General features: G+C 33.6%; 2 protein-coding genes across 2 annotated transcripts in view; one reads left to right on the top strand and one right to left on the bottom strand.

The window, feature by feature from the left end:
- LOC136970678 (NPC intracellular cholesterol transporter 1-like) overlaps positions 1-21,806 on the top strand; it is a 152,753-nt gene that overhangs the window by 556 nt on the left and 130,391 nt on the right. The window lies entirely within an intron of this gene.
- Tace (ADAM 17-like protease Tace) lies at positions 126-20,864 on the bottom strand. Its single transcript, XM_067265153.1, has 20 exons — positions 20,670-20,864; positions 17,198-17,336; positions 16,988-17,121; positions 15,397-15,589; positions 14,904-15,156; positions 13,049-13,243; positions 12,811-12,952; positions 6,387-6,497; positions 6,277-6,282; positions 4,417-4,535; positions 3,055-3,124; positions 2,834-2,966; positions 2,663-2,761; positions 2,124-2,189; positions 1,973-2,046; positions 1,786-1,901; positions 1,644-1,722; positions 1,485-1,573; positions 1,350-1,406; positions 126-1,273 (listed from the first exon to the last, which is right to left on the bottom strand). The coding sequence occupies exons 1-20, from the start codon at positions 20,737-20,739 to the stop codon at positions 929-931; spliced, it is 2,490 nt and encodes an 829-aa protein (XP_067121254.1). The 5' UTR covers positions 20,740-20,864; the 3' UTR covers positions 126-928.

The following is a 21,806-nucleotide window of genomic DNA, read 5'->3' as shown; positions in this document are numbered from 1 at the left end:
CCAAATTTTAACTGCAACATAACCAAGACACGAGGAGGGAATGGAAGGCGTACCCAAATTCGTATTCTGCGACGTGTCGCATCGATTCAATGTTAACCGTTATTACATCCGTAACAATACTAAAGTTTTACTTTTTCAAGCAATTTTAAGTTTATTAAATTAACAATGAATCAAATAAATTATATAACATAGAAAGGGAAGACAATTCTGTAAAATTATACAAGTCATATATGTATATAAATAAAAAAACAATCCGATTATAAATTACAAGACGAGGGAAATTAGTCGACTTTAACTGGAACGCGCGGATGACGCACGCGGACACGGAACACGTTAAACGAACTTACGCATAGCGGTGGTGGTAGTAATTTTTACACTGGCCTTAACAGTAAAATTACAAAACCAAAAAATGGTTTTTACAAGAGAAATTTGTGTCCAGCACAAAATAATAATGAATCTAATGATTACCGAATGCTCATAGAATCTGTTAAATATTTAAAACGTCTCTCTTTTTTTTTTACAAACAACAAATATAGGCTTACGGTCGATAACCTGTACTATCAAACATAAAAATCAACTTCTAGTAGTATTGTAACACTTTTTCCCATTATTACAAATGTTTAGACGATATAACAACAGCTATTTGCATCAAAATCTTCAAAACTGCAATATAATGCATCAAATTTAATATTTTTGCAAAACAACAAACGAGAATTTCTCAATTCAAAGACTAGATATTACGATATATATATATATTTTTTGCACTCGTGGAAAAAGTTTAAAAATCATTCATTCATTCAATCACTTTTTTTGTATAATTTTCTAACAATACTATGCGATTTTTTTTGTTTATCTGCTATTCTATTAAATTATAAAAGCAAATTATTTAATAATGCTTTATAGAATTCCAAAGCATGCATTTAATAAGTTAGAGTGCAGTGTATGCCTCGACTATTGATGGCCTTACCCTTAAAGGCCGGGGATCGGCGGGACCGATGCTCGACCTCAGGTGCGTGTACCGTTGGGGACGAACGTTGTAGTTATATTTTGTGTCGGGGTGAGAATACGGATGAGGATAGGACATTTCCGCCGCTGCCGGCCGGTAACTGCCTCTGGGATACAATCGATCGCTGTAATATCTGTAATTATCGCCACCCGCGTGGCTCATGCCGCCTCCTATGCCGTGTCCCAGACTGGCGTTGTCGTGATTTCGCCGACTGATGTGTATGATTTTGGTATTTTTATCATTGGGAGCTTGGAAAGGCAGAATGTTCTGCGGAAGATATTTGCAAGCTTTAGTTTTGTTAAAGTAACTTAATTGTCAAATCGCGTGGTTTTAAAAATCTTACCTGCCGTTTGCTTCTTCTCTCCATTACTTCTTTGTATTCCTTTCTTCTTTTACGGTCCTTAAATAATTTAAGGTTCTTACTTAGTTTTTATTAAAAATTACTTATATTATTTGAGAACTTATTACCGATACTTACCACGTAACTTATTAAACAACTGGCGGGCACCCATATAATAACAGAAATTACAACAACTGTTCCTACGATGTTGTCGTTAAGAAATTTTACTGAAATATATTTGAATTTTAGTTGTAAAATTCATTGTCGTGTACAAGTCTATATTGTCTGTATACTTACAAACACTGTTAATGTTGATATCTTCGATTCTATCCCAGAATCTTTCCACGATGTCTTGAACGGTTTTTTTGCAGTGACCCTAACAAAAATCAAGTTTAAATACAGATCATTTAATTACGAGATTAATAATCTTTATAAGTACCTTATCGCAATAGCCGTGTATGCACGGTGTTCCGTCGCGAAGTATTTCGATCGGTTCTATGGGATCACAAGTGTCGTTTTGCGTACGACGACAACATCGTTTGCAAGCGTCTTCCTCTATAAAATAACGAGTAAGTAATTGCTCAAACAACAGCAAAACTATTGAGAAAATGTAGAGTAACAATTACCTCTTTCACACAAACAATATAGACGATCTCTCGTTTCGCAGAAAGGTATACACTCTCCTGCTAAACACTGGCCGCTAAAATAAATAAATAAAATATATGCATACACGTATCATAGTTAAATATGTACTGTATGTATACATCTTATACATACTTATCTAAACAAAGCGTTTTATTGGGTTGTGGTGGCGAGGGTGGACAATCCGGTGATTCGCCAGTAAAATAACATTAAGGATATCTTCAAAGTAAGCAAACTACAGCATTATATTAATTATCTTCTAATTTCGAATCAGAACTTTCATTAAAAACTTCAAAAATTTTTCTGGTTTGTATCATCGAAGATTAGAAAAGGACCCCAAACACACATTTCAGATTAAAATTTTCAGCTAGTAACTATGCGATACAAACGGAATACACGCCTTACTTTTTTTCCCGCGACAATCAGCAAGACGACGAAATCTAGCATGGGTACTCCAGTGCCAATCCGAAATGAATTTTAAAAATTAAGACATCGGTGCTCTAACTTGAAGATAATTATCCCAACAAAGGCCAAAAACTTTTGGAAAAGCAAGTAAGACGTGTATTTTGTTTGTACAATTTTTGGGTTCACATTCAGAAGATATGAAAATGACACCTGATGATAAATTATGAATATTTAAAAATTGATTAAAATAATTAATTTAAGGATATGTACAGTGAGCTTCTTGTTTGCATGCCGTGGGTTGAGCTTCTCTACACACTTCCTTTCTATGTACCAAACGACAATCTCTGCAACACGGAGCATTCTTATCACTAAAAGAGAACGGTTATTATCAATTTAGTGATAAAATTAAGTTTTCTGAAAAGACGCGTAAAGCAACAAACCTGCAAATAACTCCTTGTCTGAGTCTACAGTTAGTATCGCAGCAAGGATCGTTGTCTTCGCTACCGATTAATCCAGCATCGCATTCTTCTCCCTCTTCCACCAGAGAATTGCCGCAGAATGATTCTTCTGGTTCTGTATCATTTCAAAATATATCATAAAACACAAATTACAGAAATATTAAAGAATTAATTAATTTCGAGTGTCTTTAAATTTCACTTACTCAAAAAACATTTATTTGCTTTAGCCAGCAAGACGGCTCGAATCGATCGAATACTGCAGGGTGAAAATTTCTGTCGAAAAGTTTTGAGATTTAATAAAGTGCTAAGAGTATTAATTTTACTGATTTTTAATCGATTAAAATTAAGTTAGTGTGTCAACTTCTTGTGATTATAAACTAAAACAAAGCCAACCGTGTCTTTCCCCATTACAGACTGAGTCGATCTTTGACAAGTGTCGGCCGGCACAAGAAAGGAAACAAATAAGGGTGCCCCAATTGGTACAATTATGAAGTCTGGATCAAATTTGGATCCACGTTCCCACTTAAGAAGGCCAACATCTGCATTTAATTTTTTTGGTACAGTATGAAAACAATTGTTTGAGTACCATTTCGAGAATTTTGCCACTTTATTTGAGATTCTACATTCAAATGGATTCTTAAGCATTTTCAAGCCGCCCGCTTAATAATAGGGGCTACTTTTACGGAAGAAACTATAAATATCAATTAGAATAAGAAAGATCTTTATAAAATAAATAACTGAATGTTTAAGTAGATTGAGCAGAATAGACTTTATAAGCCAATTGGTATAATTAATATCAACGTTTTGTTTTACTATAATTTACAAGCAATGTCCATTAAGAATGCATAACTCTACTCATTTCTCCATCTCAATTGGGCTACAGTTTTCAAATTGCAGACCTATAAGTCCTCATTGTCTGTCCATCTATCCTTCATTAATCTATAGAGAAGAGTTAGACACTTGAAAATCAGGACTAGATAGTTGATGCCTCCGGTCCGTAAGCTTTCCCTAACTGTATACAAACTTCCTGTCAAACCAGAAGTCACTCGATTCCTTAAATTAAAAGACAATTAAAAATTGTAATCCAGCAGTGTTACAATGTCTTGATAAATAGCTTCTTGTTAATTAGTGCAGATTATATATTCTTATCGATCCAAATTATTTCCACGCATCCTACATTCTCCTCTTTTCTTACTTCCGATATCGTTTCTCTTAATCATTTTACATTAATTCCTTTGCTCAGTGCTTTTCCCATGAGCTGTTGTCATCCATCTTTTCTTACAATTCTTTACAGGTTCTTCTTGCATTGTTTCCTAGCTCTTTCTAATTAATTAAAGATGTCAAGAAGAGAAAAACGGACTCTTTCAAGTATTGAAACCACAGTTCCACAAATTGGATAATAGGTTATCAATTTCTGCATCTGGATCACCATTCTGAATTACACTTCTAAGTACGTGCGCGCACACGTGTTTGTGTGCACGTCGTGTCACGTGCACACAAACACGTTCGCCACATCGTGGTGTGGCAAATGTTAAAAACCGCAAATAAAAAGAATACAAAATTACCTTATTATTAGGATCGTAACCGCTGACCGAATATGTATACATGAGATACGAGCCGCCGTGCCGAGCATCCGGAGAACAATCGGGAATGTCTGGATCGTGTTCGCTTCCCCAATTATGACCTAGCATGTATAAAGCGTTATAAATATGAATAATTTATGTAAATATGATTTGTGGGCTATATATTTCAAGTTAATTAAACAGTAAAATTTGGCTTAAAAGCAAGTGGTTAGGTCACCACCTTGGGCTAAAATTAATCTGTCTACCTGTTGAAACATAGCCTAAAAATAATCTGGTAGTTTAAATTTATGACTAATAAACGTATGTAAATTCACAAACACTTTCAGACCAATAAAGTCTGTCTTCGGCAATACTCGTGACTACAAAACGGTTCTTAAAATAAAAATTTAACTTTTGAATGTGTCGGAACATTCAAAACACACATTTCTAAGCAGACAATCTTACAAGTTCTCTACCTAAAGACCTCTTAAAATCGTTTCTATTATATAATCACTGGATTCCAAATTTCAACAAGTAACTGTATTAGACTCCACTAAAGCATCAAACTAAAATCAAAGTAAAAGATAGCTGACAGCCATCTTAGTTTACGATTGATAGTGTTACTGACAAGTTACCAAAAACCAGAACCAGAACACTATATGAAGAGAAACCGCACACTAAATTCCAGCAATATTTAATTTGAAAAACAAACGTTTCTGCTTCGGATCTACAAAGAAGGCCGAAAACATTTGTATTTCAAATTAAATATTGCTGGAATTTAGTGTGTGGTTTCTTCTTTTCATGAGATCATAGTAAAACGTCTCTAACTCAAATGTTTCTTTGAGTCAAAGAAAAGAAGCACTCGGTAAGTCTCAATGGAACGGGTATAGGGATTTAACATCTCCAAGTTGAATTTCCTTAACTCTAATGTTTTCACAGTCCCGGACACCGATTTATGTTACTTTCAACTCCCGACTCAAATTTTAATATTTATTCCATCCAAACTGATTCTAATTATTGGATTTCCGTGAAATTTTCAGACTCGTATCTACTGTCCGACACCCATTTGCAAACATCGTTCCAGTCCAAAGCAAGATGACCTATTGCTTTATCTCAAAAAGATGCACAGTACCTGCAAAACTGTTCAATTCCATTAGTTACATTGAATGCTTTGCTGAAAGCATTAGACGAGCTGTTTAAAACAAAAAAACTATTAAAGATTTTTCAGATAATGCGAGAGAAGTAAAATTACAAATTTATTCGGAATCGGCATTTTTCATTCTATTTTTCTCTAACTCGAATCGTCTGTATCTCGAAGTTTTTTCCTGCCCCTCGGAGCTTCGAGTTAGAGAAATTTTACCGTAATGGTTTCACTCTGTTAGTAAAATTAAATTAAATGCAAAACAAAAGCTAATAACATAATAGAAATTAAATGGAAGATTCATATCCAACAATTGATTTTTAATTAGATTTGATAACTTAAAAACATTAACAGCTTCTATTTTATTAAAAACTATTAAAAATAACCCGATTTTTAGATTAATGCCAAACAATTGCCAGACTGCATCGGGTTACAATAACGCGGGAGTTGCGGGTTCGAGTCTCATTTAGGGCCGATTTTCTTTCGGAACCTTCTAAATTACTTATTAAATTTATCGAGAGATGGCACCTAATGCCTAGCTCTAGGGCAAATTACAGACATTTAATTAGTAATTAGAAGCGTTATTATTGCCCGATGCAATGCGGCAATCATTTGTCGTTACTACTAAACGACCGAGTAGAAAGAATAAACTAGTCTCTTAGTGCTAAAAATAAGTAAATCCATTTTGTAATTAGAATTACTAAAAAAAGTTTAATACTCACCAAATTCTAGAATAAAAGTTCCCGAACAGATCATAGAAAAGAAACAAACATCAATTATCTAATTTTAAACACAGGAAATAATGTTTCTTATTTGAAATTTTTAACGTTACCATGTGCAGTGACAAGATCTGCTTCACGTGTAATCACACGTTGACCATAATGATTTCTAGAAGTGCTCAAACCTGAATTTAAATACAGTGTGTAGCCATTTTTCACATATCCTATAAAAAATTTAATTTATAAACTATGTAAGTAGATACTTATTATATTATAAGGATGTTTAAATTGTTTCTACAACTATATAAACGAATAATCCACATTACATCTAAATACAGTGCGATTGTAAAATCCCTCCAAAACGAGAGAAGCTTCCAGGAACAAAACAATAACGTTGCGGGTAAACTGCACGTCAAAAAGAGTTAAAGTTACGGTGTCACCGCTCAGGTATAACCCACCACGGAGAGATTTTAAGATTGTACTGTATAAGCTAGCTGAATACCAAAGGATTTATCGAATTATAATTCCACAATTTTCATAAATTAAGTGCTATTATACTTTGTAGATTACGTGGAGTATTGTAAATCCAGCACTGTAAGGAAAATAAAAAAAGACAAAAACAAAAGCTCTTATTTACAGTTGTTCGATACGTTCGCCACGGTTCTCAATATACAAGTTCGGAAGTTATATCCATGCAGCCGACATTGTCATAATACTGCAGCCATTGATAATACACTGCTACAAATGTTCCTCCACACATAACGATATACTAGTGCTTTTGAGTGATCCCAGAAAAAAATCCAGATACAAGCAGCAGAATTATTTGGATACGTTTATTTAGTGACCATTGCACCCCTTGGTAAACGAACACACACACCCTACATAGTTCTTAGAAAAAAAGATGGCTAAATTTATAAAATCCCTAATACCCCACTAGGATCTAGTTGTTATGTCAGATGTCGAAATGAAGTAACAACTAGAATTTTTAGAAAACATTCCAACTCTCTAGAAGTTTCCAGCATATTTCTTGAATTACTTTGAGTCTATCATTTACATTTATATTGAGAAATTATCAACCAGTCTTTTTGTCGCTTGACACTTCAAAAAATATGGATAAAGAAATTATTGGGCTGCAATTTTCAAATTGCAAACCTATACATTCCCACCGTCATCCATCCGTACATCCTTCATTAATCTCGAGGACAGAGTTAGTCAAAGAGGGGATCAAATACTCTGACTAACTATATGTGAGCCGTCGGAGGAAGTCAGACTGCTCCCTAACGGCAACAGGTCGTTGACCTGTTCACTTGTCAAGGATGGCGGTAACGTTTTGTTACGCGTTACGCGAATGGAGGAGGTCAGTGGAGCCGACGATAAGACGTTGGTAACAGTCAAGTAGAGACACTATTTATAATAAAACAAAGGTTTATTAAAGTTAACAAAAGTAAAAAATTACAACTCTAACTCCGCTAAATTCCTTTCTTAATATTCTAGCCTTCTAATGCACGGAGGGGGCAGAGAGGGAGAGTTTACAATACCGAATTTTCATACCTCTTGGAAAATCTGTGGGATATTCCTATAAAAGTCGTCCCCAAAATTCTTCTGGTTCGTGGCACAAGGTTTAATGTTTAGGCTTCGCTAGGTCTTAAGATTTCGGCTACGGAGAAGAATAATCCGAGACTTCGACGCTTTGTATCCTCGACGGACTAATGACCGGCAACTCCCCCGAGGGGGGAAAGAAGCGGGTTTTATAATTTCGCGGTGGGAAATTATGTCACGAGGCCGATTGTTTAGAGGTTAAGGTTATCGTCAGAATTAAAATAATTGACAGAATTGGATGGTAAGTGTAAACTTTACATCTTTACCGCGTGAGAACATTTACTTTTAATAGAAAGGGTTATAAAATTCCCACGAACTCCAAGGTTCATTTTGTGTGTCATTAGGGGAAATAATTTAGAAAAATCCGCTAAATTCCGGATTTCACACTATATATGAACTTTCCATCTGGACTGGTAGTCGCGTGATTTCAATTATAAAATTTGTTACCTTACTGTACAGAACATCTAGTCCATTAGATCTCTGGGGCTCGCTCCCCAGATTTTGGAGCCTCTGGGAGACATTTCCACCATTTGCTGTAGGAGGAACTTCAATTTTCTTAAAACTTTACCAATACACAGTAACTTTTCGGACACCTGTACATATGCATTTATCAAAGAATATTTAAGATAAAAAGACTTGATATTTTTGAGGAACTGGGAAATGAAATTCTAACACAAAGTCCAAAAATTTGATGACAAAGTTTTGGTTTGGACTGCAAAGGAAGGAAAAGGATTGAGTAAATTCCTAATAAGAAAATCAAATTTTGCTTTCGACACTCATTAATATTTAAATGAATTGTTGCCAAATATGTCTTCTGTCCAGATAAAGCAAAGTTCTCACTACGCTAAAGCTGTACTGGATTATCTGTTACGAGAAATCATCATTGTTGAAAAGGAGAACAACACGTCCAAAGCCGAACTGATTGCATTCGACGATGGGGTCTTGTAAAATTACAAAAATAAATACATTATTTCTAATTACAAATTTAACATGAAATAACAGCACTGCTTACAGCTGTAATTAATTTATAAAATTGCAGAATCATAATCAGAAATTTCCAGATATGAATTAAATATTCCCAAACAACTATATATTTGATGATTACCATCTTATAATTCATCGATTTTAATATAAAACGATCATTAAAATAAGTATTCTATGCCTGTACTCTACATGGCAAAGAATTTTATTTTGAAAGCAAAAGTTTGAGATTTTTTTTTAATCAGTTAGCTGTTAAATATATGGAATATTAATTATATAAAATCAATAAAAGGAAAAATGAAATAAATACATTTTTCATATATTATAGCATAAAATACAGAAAGTCTATGTGGAATTTTCAAAGTTTGCAAATTCGCTTTCCATAACAATTGTATTACAAATCGAAGACTAATAATACAAATAAAAATTTCATGTCTTCACACATCCTTCACAGCCACAATTAACGTGATAAGAGTCTCGTGTTAACAAGAGAAGAGTCTCGGAGAAAAGGTCAACTCTGCTCATATTAACTGTGTTCCTGCGGTTGCGAAGGATGCGTGAAGACATCAAATTTTTATGTATTTAGTCTTTAATTTGCAATATTTTTAAATACAGTAGAGTCGCTATAGTCCGTCACTTGCCAGTTGAACATGTCCAGTAATCCAACCCTCCACGGGGCAGTGCACTTGAATTTTTCATATTACCACTTGTCGACATATGCGACAGAAAGAAACTGATATACATCTACACCATCAGTTGCTAGTTTGTTGCGCGTGCAGTCGGTAAAACAATCACAATCGTGATTAATACAATAAACTAACCCGTGAACCAACATTTTTTACTGTATAGTATGTACACACAGCATCTAGTAATCCGCACGTCCAATATATGTCAAATTAGAGACTCTACTGTATTTCATCCTGGATTTTTTAAACACGGATAATAAAATAAACATATAACAACAGTAAAATCATATATGCAAGGCAGTTAAAGAATTTTTTTTTTTTTCAAATAAAATTTCTAATTTTTAAATCATTTTTCCTCTCAATTATGTCATCATTTGTAAATAATGTTTAAAAAATATTTATTTAAAGTGAAATATTGAGTAAAAAAGGAATTAACAGACATTAGAAAAATAAACAAAGTATACGTTAATAAGATGCTGTAGAAATATGAAAGCATGCAGTAACCGAGAATAATGACATTATAGTAGTAATTAATACATTAAAAAAAAAAAGAGAGAGAACAACCCATAAAACCAATCAAGAAATGCTACACGGAAAAAAAGAGTGATCACAAAACAAAAACAGAACGTAACTTACAATAAATCGGAAATTTTATGTGTTAGAGATCCATTTGTAGGAAGTTGATTATGTACCTGGACTACAGATTCCGCCTACTGAATTGTGACGAGGAGAACCAACATATGCTAGTCCTAATATCCCTCCATCAAACTTTTGATCAGTAAACAGATGGGCAAGACAAAACCAGCGATGATTTACATTACGAGAAAATACCTACGGAGTAACAGAGCCAAAAAGTATGCATGCTATCATCATTAATTTGAATTTCATATTAATATATACATATTTTTTTAAATTGGAAGAGAAAAATTTAAGATGAAAATATTTAAATACGAAATTTTGAATTGTTATCAATTTATATTTCATATCAAAGTTAGTAAATATATATGTATATATGAAAGAAAGAAACTCAAAAAGAGTTAAAGGAGTCGGGTTAAGAAAACTAGTTTTTCTTTCTTTCATTTATACACGTGGAATCGTCTTTTCTAGTTTTGAATTAAATGTACAGAGTGGGTGGAAAGTAACCAGGTGTTGAGAAATTGCTATAATTTCTACACTTTTAATGCAGAGATAATGATAATTATGTTGACATGTGCTTTATTAAATGGAAATAGAGATGAATACCTTAAAATTCAATGCATCAGTGACATCTACCAACTTCTTCAAATGATCAGGGATTGTGATGGGGATGTAGATGGATGGCCATTTTCTCTGAGTTCACAACTGAACCTGTGGTCGTTAGCTTCAGATGACAATTCTTCATTGTTTCTGGATGTCCATAGATGTTTGTGGCATGACATCCCTTCACTATATCCCACCTCTCTGCACAGCAACTAATGATTTCTGTGCCTCATAGCATGCAGCAATCTGTGTTTGCTCCTGAACAGACAAGCAATCAGTAATCATTTGCATCACCATGCATGTGGCCTCTCTCGGCCACTGCCCGAATTAATGTGGGAATTATAAAATTCCATTGATAGAAGTACATGCGCGCACAAATTATTATTATTATTATAAAAATTACATCAATTTCTCAATATCTAGTTACTTCCCGTTCCCTGTACACACACAATTTTAAAAACACCATAAATAACACTTCATAATTTACGTTATATGATGTATAAAATGGTTTAATTATTGACAGTTTACCAAATAAAATAAAATATTGAAATTCTTCCCAAAATTTCAAAAAATATTCTCAAAATTGATTATTTTAATTTTTAAATCTTATAAACACAATATAGTAATATCAATAATAGTATGAAACAGATAACAGATATTAATTAATTCATAAGATATTTTAAAATAAAATAACTTTTCACTGTTCTTACATTTATTGAGAGATTCCAGAAATCTCAAAGCATAATGCATTCATGGTCTACGCACTTTAAAAACTTTTAATAATTGTGTAATAATCTTAAATAATAATTTCTAGAAATATTTAAATTCAATGCTGTTATAAATGTTTAACAATTCTGAAAGCACAAGGTTAGAAATTTAATATTTTGAGGAACAATCTTTTGAAATAACAAGTTTAGGAATAATTACAACCAAATCTGAATCTAAAAAAAGATTATCAAATAGTTAAAGCCCAATGGAATCCAGTTTTAGATACAGGTACTCCTCACTTTACGACCGAGTTCCGTTCCGACGACTACGTCGTTAAGCGAATTGGTCGATAAGCGAGGAGCTTGCGCTGGGAATAAAGGATCGTTGTAAAATTATCCAAATTATGCAACAAACTTCAAATTTATTCATAAAAAGACTATTATAGTATGCGCAAGCCTATTATAGTATGCTTCGTATGCACATGTCACCATTCGCCACTGACCGACACTCAAGCTGAGAAAGGGGATTCCCCTAATTGTAGGTCGAAACTCGATTGGTCGTAAGTGCAAGTGGTCGTTAAGCAGATATGTCGTTAAGTGAGGAGTACCTGTATTATGTGACATTTACAAAACCATAAAATGAAAATAAGATTAAAGTAAAACAAGTTATTTTCTTATAAATATAAGCCTAAGAAGTGAAAGTCAGGTTGCATCGTAAAATCATTATTCATTTAAATATTTGAGAGCTCCATCTGAAGATCCTACAAAGAGTGCAGTTTGAATCTTGAATCATACTCTTCTTAATATAAAACTGCCTTATATAAGTCCCAAAAGTTTTAAATAATGATATTTTTGGCTTCAAATTTAATTCTAATTTGTTTACTTAATCTTATTTCAAGAGAAGAGATTACTTTCTCGAAAGTGATTGGACATAATTCTTGAAGGTTTGCAATGAATCGTGTGTATTTTCCAGTATAAATTTGATAAATGTTTAAATGGAAAACAATAATTAGTATTATAATACAAATACATTCAACATCTACACGTTAGATTGATAAGTATTTTGTCTATTTTCAATCCATACAACAGACGCAAACCAGCAAAACAAATTTATTAAACTTTTATATTGTTCATGCTACTATCGAAAGCAAATGGGATAAAATCTAAAGCAAAGCCTTAAGTCGAATGCTACTTAATACTATAAAAGCACAGTAGCAAAAATTTTTAAAGTTAATGAAACGGAAGCTGTTTTGCTTCAGGAAAGTTTAGCACAGATAAACTTTTGATATTAATTTACAGACAAAAATAGAATAGATATTGAGCACCTGGACTACATATGCCACCTGGCTTGTGCGGATTGATGGAAGCAATATAACCTAAACCCAAAATGTTGGTATCTGTATCAAAACTTTGATGAGTAAACAAGTGACACAGACATACTGCTTCTTTACAATGAAGAGTAAAATTCTGAAAGTAAATTTCATATTAAAATAATTTTCAATTTCTAAAAAAAAAAGGAAATTTGCGGTTATGTAAATAATAAATTCTTACGCGGTTACCAACCTCTAGAAGATCTCGTACGTTCCAAGATACATCAGCCATGTTGTAATGTTTTTCTCCATTAATGACTGGAGATGGTTCGGTGTGTACCATAACTTCTTGGATGACGAATCCCATTCCACGAAATCCGGGTTGTTTTTCATTATCTTGCCATTCTGTTTCTAAAAATATCTTATTGACACGATCAATAAGAGAGATCTGAAAGAGATTTATTGTAACTATTTCAGTCCAATTTTTAGATTATTATTATTAATATGCATATACAAATTAGTTTTTCAAACATTTTGTAACGCATCGTCAAGTACAAAAAACTTTTGGCACAACACCTCAATTTTTAAAACAATCATTGTAAATGAAATTTTAGAAAAACTATATCTATATATATATTTTTTTTGTTAATTTTTTCTTATTCAATTTTAATTATTAAATCGATAGTGTGGAGTTCAATATATATGCCAGGGGTGGGCAAGCAAGAGTTCAGTGGGAGCCGAAATGTAGGTTTTGCAAAATGCATGGGAGCCGCAGTTCTGTACTGTCGTGGCGGATAGTATGGTAAGGCGTGCAATTTTATTATATAATATAAATATAATATAAAACAAATATTGAATTTTTTTAATAAACATATTTTTACAAAATTATAAAAATAAAATTGTAAAAATAATAATAAAAAAACAGAAATTAATACTTTCAGCAAGAGCCGCATTTGCCCATGCCTAATACGTGGTACGATCCAAAAGTTCGGGGAATGCAGTAATCTACGACAACAAAAGCATGTATTTGAAGTTACAGCGTATGAAATGGATTCTACCAAACCATTTCTACGTGTTCAGGTTAATTTCACCCATGTCATGTGATTAAACTGTGAGCGCTGCTGTTTTTTTCTGGAGATAGTTACCTTTGTCCTGCGATGTAATCAAAGTGGAGTTTCAAGAACAACCTCCAACATTTCGACTTCACCGTGACCTTTCACCGTAGAATCACTGTACACCTTTCTTAGCAATTTTAAAATCTCCGTAGGTGTTTTACCTAAACGCTGACAAAATTTAATGTTGGAGGTTGTTCTTGAAACTCCACTTTGATTATGTCGCAGGACAAAGATAACTATCTCCGGAAAAAAACAGCAGCGCTTGCAGTTTAATCACATGACATGGGTAAAATTAACCTGAACACGTAGAAATGGTTTGGTAGAATCCATTTCATACGCTGTAACTTCAAATACATGGTTTTGTCGTCGTAGATTACTGCATTCCCCGAACTTTTGGATTGTACCACGTATATAACGACAGTCTGAGCTAGTTATACTGTTTCAATTCAACTGATGTCAATGTTTCTCCTTACAACACTTTTCATTCTGGTGACCAAACTATTTTTTTTAATCGTGATCTGTAGTAGAGTATGTAAACCATGTTCTTTGATCTTTTGCTGCCTTTAATCTCTTACAAATCTCTTAAAATAAAATTAATATTTATCATATGATTGGGCTGCAATTTGAAAAAATTGTAGACCTATAAATTCCCACTGTCCTTCCTTAATGTGAATGGAGTTAGTTAGACAAAAGCCGAGACCTGATATGGAAACCTTAGGGGCAGAGGCCCTGATTAATTAAATAAGAACTTCCAATGCAAACCGAAAGTCATATTTATTCAATTCAAAAGTTTTCCTCTGAAAGATGTTAGATGACCAGCATAACTCCATTGCTAACAGGAAAAGTATGATGCGCAGGAGCAAGCACTACTAATTTGAGGTGGAGAAAATATTTTAAATTAAATGAATTAAAAATTGCAGCCAGGCATTGTGATGATGACACAATAATTGTTCATTTTTAAAATACATACAAAAGAACAACAAGTTAATTTACCAAAAAATTAATGGTTCCTTTTAAATTGCTTCCTCCCATGTTTTCGTAGAACCTGTAGTCGGCTACCAACAACAATGAACAACGAGTTTGAACAGGTTCCCAATGATATGGATCGATAGCTTGCCTTTTGCTCATCTTTTTGCATTGATCAGTAAGAATTTCGTCTTCATAAACTTCAGAACTATTTCCGTCTTCACGAACGTAAGAACAGAATTTAGGCCTGTAAGGATCAGGATACTTCTTACTCTGTAAACTGAAATTTTTTTGATAAATCATTCTCTAAATGATTGAACACACTATTCCTGCATAAGAATTTTTAATATACTGTGAATAATAAGTAATTCAAAATAACCATGAAAAAAAAAATTTTTTTCACCCACAGTAAATTTCTAAAATGTTACTTTAAGAAATACCGATCATATAAATAAACAACTAAATTATTTAAGTGTAGATACAAACCAGACATTCAAAAATAAATATTGAAGTTTCTTACGGATTTTTATCATCGTGACTAGAATCCCAGCTAAATTTGACGTCGGATCCTCTGTAAATGATCATACTGGAATTATTATCTTCCAATAAATGACGCCAAGATGGTTCTATTATGTACGTGTCTTCGGGTGTTCGTATAGCAGCGGTGATGAGTCCGTCATCAATGTGAGCAGTAACTTCAGAATTCTTTTCTCCTAAAATATAGTATATCGTATAAAGGACATTCAAAAAAGTATAATGATACTTTATAAGATGATTTCTTGATTTGTAAATCTTTTGCAAATGTTTTATCATGTTTCAATTCGAAAAATTATTATTTAAAATGGTATGTCTAAAGAAAAGCAATGATATTTCCTATCTAAAAATAGTTATTAAAAATTTCAAAATTAGGGTTTAATTATTTTATAACTGAAGACAGATCGTGAACCATTCTTTTATTTGGAGGCTTATTAGCAAACTATCTAGAAAAATTTTTTAAAGGCTTTTAATATAATTACTTCATAAAATGTTCAAACATTAATCACCAGAATACAAATTAATTTACATTAATGAAATTTTTATTGTTATTATATCATAATTCTTTAATTTTATCTTTTTATTTTGTAGTTAAATTATTCAATCCCATCTTCGTAGGTTTTTGTTTGTATAAAGCAACACGACACTGGGCGATCTGCTAATGGGGATGCCTCTCGGGACTTTCTAAGGGAAACTGGTCCCTATTTAGGTGTTACAAATGTGAAGTAAACCCGGAAAACTCCATGTGGCATGCTTGTTGACAAGGCATGAACCCACAACCAACTACCAGTGTTCAGTGGTGTTATCCATTTGACCACTGGTGGGAACGTGGATATTGAATACAAATTTTTACAAATATATAGAAATAATTAGAAATAATGCCCCTTTTTCATTAATTACTTAAGTAAACTTTTTCGATAAATCTCTCTCAAATTGAAGAACTTCCTTTGCCAAATTTTATTCACATTTAATCGATTTTCAAAACATTAAAATAAATTTTCTGAGTTACCTTATACATTTATAAACTGTTGTAGTAATTTTTTATAATTAATTTAATCAGTAAATTTAAAATCTCATATGATTTCTAATGTAAACTATATTACTCTAAAACTATAAAATTAACAAATAATTTCACACTAATTCTACTGTATTAATACTATGTAAATGTCCAAACCTTAAGGACGAACACAATTGCTAGCGGTGACAGATAGAAAAAGTCCCTGAGCCAGTTAGTGGCAATTTGCATAAATGCCGGACGCAACATTGCGAGCACTGCATCTCGATTTGAGGTGGACATATTCCGTACCGACAGGTCTCTCTGCCTGAACATTGGTAAGTACTTTCCATCCATCTCCATCCATGTCCGACTGCTGTATATTTTACACTAAAGACTTATTTTTATGGCTTTGATTTGTAAAATGTTGTATATTTTCCTATGTTAGATGTCAAGTAATACAGTTCTTGCCTTATTTGTCAGTATTTGTCTACAGTTCTCTCCATTCTTGTACAAATGTCATCCATCCTTAAGTTTTGGACGGGTATATTTAATAATTTTAAATGGAATATACTACACTAACCAAATACTCTTCCCTCAAAGAACTGATTTTTATCAACCCAAACTGGTTGCTTATTACCAAGTCCATCTACAGTGTATGCTTTAAATCTAGACGATAAAAGACCTTGAGTAGGATTTAGAATCAAACGAAAATATCTGAAATTAAGAAAAAATATATATAATTTTAATAAAAACATAATATATAAAATGCTTTTAAGTTCTAATTTCTTACCTGCCAAGTGCTTTAAAAGACACTTCTTTAATTGTGTTGTATCGGTGGTAACTGGGATGGATGCCTCTTTTAGTGATCATATGACTAACATCAGCCGCATCGAGAAGTTCAAAATATTTGAGCTGTGCATTACTTAAAGCTAGAATGAATGGGAAAAAGTAATTATTACAAATATTTCAAATTTTAGCACTAATGACCTGTTTTCATTTAAATTATATTTCATAAATTTAGAGTTGAGAGTAAAGATTTAATGAGACAGTCAATTAATTAAAATGAAGATAAGTTTTATAGACGTAATTAAGAGAGACCTTTGGGAGTTATCAAAATTTACACACGAAAAAGAAAAGAAAAGAGAATGATTTGAAAACATAAGAGACTAGTAAGAAACCAAACAATCAGACATTAAAATACAGCAATCATTTGGCTTCTTATCAGCAGTGCCGCTAGCTGTTTGAGCACCCGTTTGCAATACTGATTATGCCGCCCGTTTAACTACGACTACCTATGCTGAGCTTGCCAGCAATACCGACGTGCCGCCCGCGTGCGGTGTACACCTTGCATGCCCGCTTACGGCAGGCCTGCTTCTTATTAATAAACATTGGACTTTGAGATGGTCGTAGATACATAGGACTAGACAAACAAATTTGTTTGAAACTTAAAAATTTATTTAATTTTTCATTTGTTACTTTGTAAAATCAAACAACTGTAAGAACATTTCATTTTTTCCTCTCCCACCTTCAAGTAAGCAATGAATTACTGATTAATTTGCTTATTTTCGTCAGGATTCAGTTATAATCCTCATCCCTTTAGGTAAATAAGCAAAAGATTATCTTTTCATATATCAATCTTGACAATATTACAATCATCAGCTGTTACAAGTCTTAATCAGTGCATTAAACATTAAATATTAACCATTTTAAATTATTTGTCGACAATACATTAGTTTAAATTATCGACATTTCTTACTTGAATTACGTTCTAACTGTTAATGATGACGTAAAAATTAGCAGGTAAACAACGATGAATGAATTATTATTAATTTATGATGCTAATTAATAAATCACATTATGCAATTTTTATTGCTTTGACCTGCTTTTTTAATGTCAGAATTGTAATTTCCTCTAGCTGTAGTCTTATTTACTTACGCCACTTAATGTTGATTAGTTGCTTATTGTTATTAGTTTGAGTGAATCTCAGAAGGTGCATCTAAATGACAAGCAGCTAAGTAAGCAAGCATTAAGCATCAATTACTTTAGGTGAGCTTAGTAGACACTCATACTTGCAACTATGAAACTCACTCAATGTAATTACCTCAACTAGTAAACTCTTTCAATGATTTATTCAAGTGAATGAAGTTGAAGATGGGCTACTTTTGTCATTAATTAATGACAAAAGTACTCTGCTTGCAATTTTACTCAGAATAGGAAACTCGTTCTGTGTAATTAAGAACAGCAAGTAACAGTACGGATGTAGCTTGAGTGGAAATTATACTGGTTGTTTGTATTCTAACAAAAAAATAAAAATGCTTGAAGAGATGGGAAAAAACCTGTAGACTCATTTTTTTCCACGGCTGCTAAAATTCGAAGAGTGCATAAAATAATTATTTTTGATAAGAACTTAGTTATTTTTGGATTAATTTTGTACTATCACCATTATTGATGAGACTATGTCTCGTCTCTAAAATCACACTGCTGTCAACAGCTGGACACCTTAGAGGTATGAAGGAGTACATGTTTGGCACAGAGTATTTGGTGCCCAAATCATGCGCACATAAAATAAACCAGACTTGTAGGTAGTCAGGAGACTGAGAACCAGGCCAAAATATAATATGAAATGCTGAAACTGTTTCTACAAACAAGCGCGAGTGCGAGATTTGCACATGCATTGCTTGCGTTGTCCAAGACATAGTCTCATCTCAAAAATGACTTTATCGTTTTACTTGAGCCAATTAAACAGGCTAAAAATCTGAGCAGATTAAATAGTGCATTGCAAGATTGGCATCTTTGTGTTTGTCTAGCCCATGTGATTATGTCAGCTTTGAGTAGCTCACTTGAGTGTTTGTAGAGTACTTGATGTTACATTGTTGGGACAGCAAGCACCTGTCCACTTTGGTGCTTGTTGTCACTCATATCTCAGTGCATGACTACATGCAGAGTGGAGATTAAGGAGAGTGACTGCAAGCCTTGACAAACATGGAGCATAGACAATAGCAGTAGTACTAGTTCACAATAAAATGTCCTTCCTCATACCAAATTGCCCCAGAACCACCACTACTCATCACGTCATCTACTTACCCCTAAGTAACAGGACCAAAACAACTGCCCCTGCAGACCCCACCAGAGGTACCCAGCAATATTTGGGGCCTACAACTGGAAGGTATTTTTAAATCGACAATAACGTATATATAAGATTTAATTCAGAACCCTCTGTAAAGAATGAAGTTTGAGAACCACTGCTTTATGCTGTTGATGATAAATATAAAACACAACCAAAAATCTAGCTAGTGAAACAGAAAACGATGGAGAAAAACAAACATTTAAATATAAAACAGACATCTGATTGGCAGTCGGTGGTCACGTGACCACCGACTGCCAATCAGATGTCTGTTTTATGTTTTAAATTATAACATTCCATCGCCCGTTCTATTCTGATATCCATTTTAGAATACATTTTTTAACTTGATGATGATTGCTGAAGGAAATTGAAAATGTTCATTTTTTACAACATCCGATACTAAATATAAATAATAATAATAGTAATTTAAAATTTTTGGTTAATGTTACCTTAGGTGCTAAGATGGCGGCTCATCTCCGATTCCAGCATGGAAACAGTGGGACACACGTTCTAACCTAACCTAACTATTCTAATAATTTGGTTGCTAATAATTATGGTAATTTATTAGAATAGGTTAGGTTAGGTTAGAACGTGTGTCCCACTGTTTCCTTCCTGGAACCAGAGACGAGCCACCATCTTAGCACCTAAGGTAACATTAACTAAATTTTTTTTATAACAAAAGACGGCTCTATAAATTTTAAACATAATCCACCATCATTTCGTCGCCATGTTTATTACAGTAATGCAATATATCTAGCGAGGGCGCGCTCGTAGAGGTATGATACCTTTGACTTTTTTCTTCGTGAGTACGCTCTACAGCTCTGTTAAGGTCCCAAACGTATCATTCAGAGCTTGAATTGAGCCATCAAACATGTTAAGTGTAACTTTTACCTATATAATGCGGATACCAGGCATTAAAAGTAACGCACGTCAAAGTAATCGCGAAAATCCAACATGGCGTCGAAGTGATGGTAGTGGAGGTTTAGCACTTACAGTACCATCTAATTAGAAAAAAATTTCTTTTCGAATTACTACAAGAATCTTGAATGTGAAAAAGTAAAGAATGAATATTTGATGTCTGTAATTGTAAAAATTTAACGTAATCGATACAAAAAAAATACAATAATTGCCAAATTACCTTGGATATTATCTCCACTAATAACGAATAGGACAATCAAATAAATAGGTACGGATATATAAACTACCATTTTCTAATATATTCGCTACATGTAAAATTTTTAAAAAAACAATGCAAAAAATGAAAATTTGCATTTTAAAAACAAAATCATTCTTTAAGCTAAATCAAAAACACCTCACGCCATCGCCCATTTTGAAATTTGACGACGATGCCGTGTTGCCAACCTTCCGTCGTGGAAAACCCCTGAACGAACCAGAAATTCCCCCTGAAACTAAAATGAGTTTCCCCTGAGAATTGAAACATTATTATTATTATTTTGATATCACTGCACCTGGTACAATACTGTTTAGTGAGAATCCTAAACAGTTTTTCTCCGGGTGCGGTTCATATCAATATAATATTACTCTTTTGTTAATTTAGAGAAATAAAAAATTCCCAGGAATTTTTCTGGGGTGGTCCGTTCAGATATGTCAGGCCCCGTCCCTCACCACCCGACCGTCCCATTGTGGGCCTGGCCGAACCCATAAGGGGCTTGCAAAAAGAACGGAAAGAGTTTTTTAAAAAATCCAGAGAAATACAAATTTTCACTTTAGGCACTTTGCTCGAACCGCGACCAAGCTGGCGGCTTGGTCGCGGTCGAGCAAAAGGATTATGTGACGATGCGAGAATTTCGCTTAATCACTAAATTTTCCTTAATCTTGTTGATTTCCCCTAAATTGGCATCACTGGATGAAGCTCGAGTGGGTAAAGCTTGAGCTACTAGGCGATTCAGTCTCGGCAACTGAATTGCGTACGCTCGGAAAATGTAGTCACCTAGTAGCGGTAATACTTAGTTTATGCTTGAAAGTAGTGAGATAACATCCTTACACGCAATTGTAATGGTTGGTCTTTTAGGCAATCACTTAGTTTCTTGATGGGTCCACCAGTAGCCAAGCGGTCTTCGTACCGTGAACAATGGGAATTCGGTCGTGGGTTCGCGCCTTGCTCGGACGGGCTGGCCACGTGGAGTTTTCCGAGTTTTCTCCACGTCTGTACCGTCTAAATAGGGGCCAGTTTCCTTTAAAAAGACCTCCCGGAAAGCATCCTCCCTAAGCAGATCGCCCAAAGAGTTACGTTGCCATAATTAAATAAACAAAC

This window comes from Centruroides vittatus, unplaced genomic scaffold (genome assembly GCF_030686945.1).
Source record: "Centruroides vittatus isolate TY-2023 unplaced genomic scaffold, ASM3068694v2 contig_2104, whole genome shotgun sequence".
Taxonomy (NCBI): domain Eukaryota; kingdom Metazoa; phylum Arthropoda; class Arachnida; order Scorpiones; family Buthidae; genus Centruroides; species Centruroides vittatus.
Note: the sequence above shows the minus strand (reverse complement) of the source record. Positions and strands in the feature narration are given on the sequence as shown.

Bases quoted from the DNA above. Each gene is read 5' to 3' on its own strand.
- Tace (XM_067265153.1), bottom strand. From the start codon at position 20,739: ATGGTAGTTTATATATCCGTACCTATTTATTTGATTGTCCTATTCGTT. The intron at 2,047-2,123 runs GTATGTATAAGA...TATTTATTTTAG, and splicing joins AAAACGCTTTGTTTAGATAA to CGGCCAGTGTTTAGCAGGAG. The intron at 1,274-1,349 runs GTAAGATTTTTA...TATCTTCCGCAG, and splicing joins AGAGAAGAAGCAAACGGCAG to AACATTCTGCCTTTCCAAGC.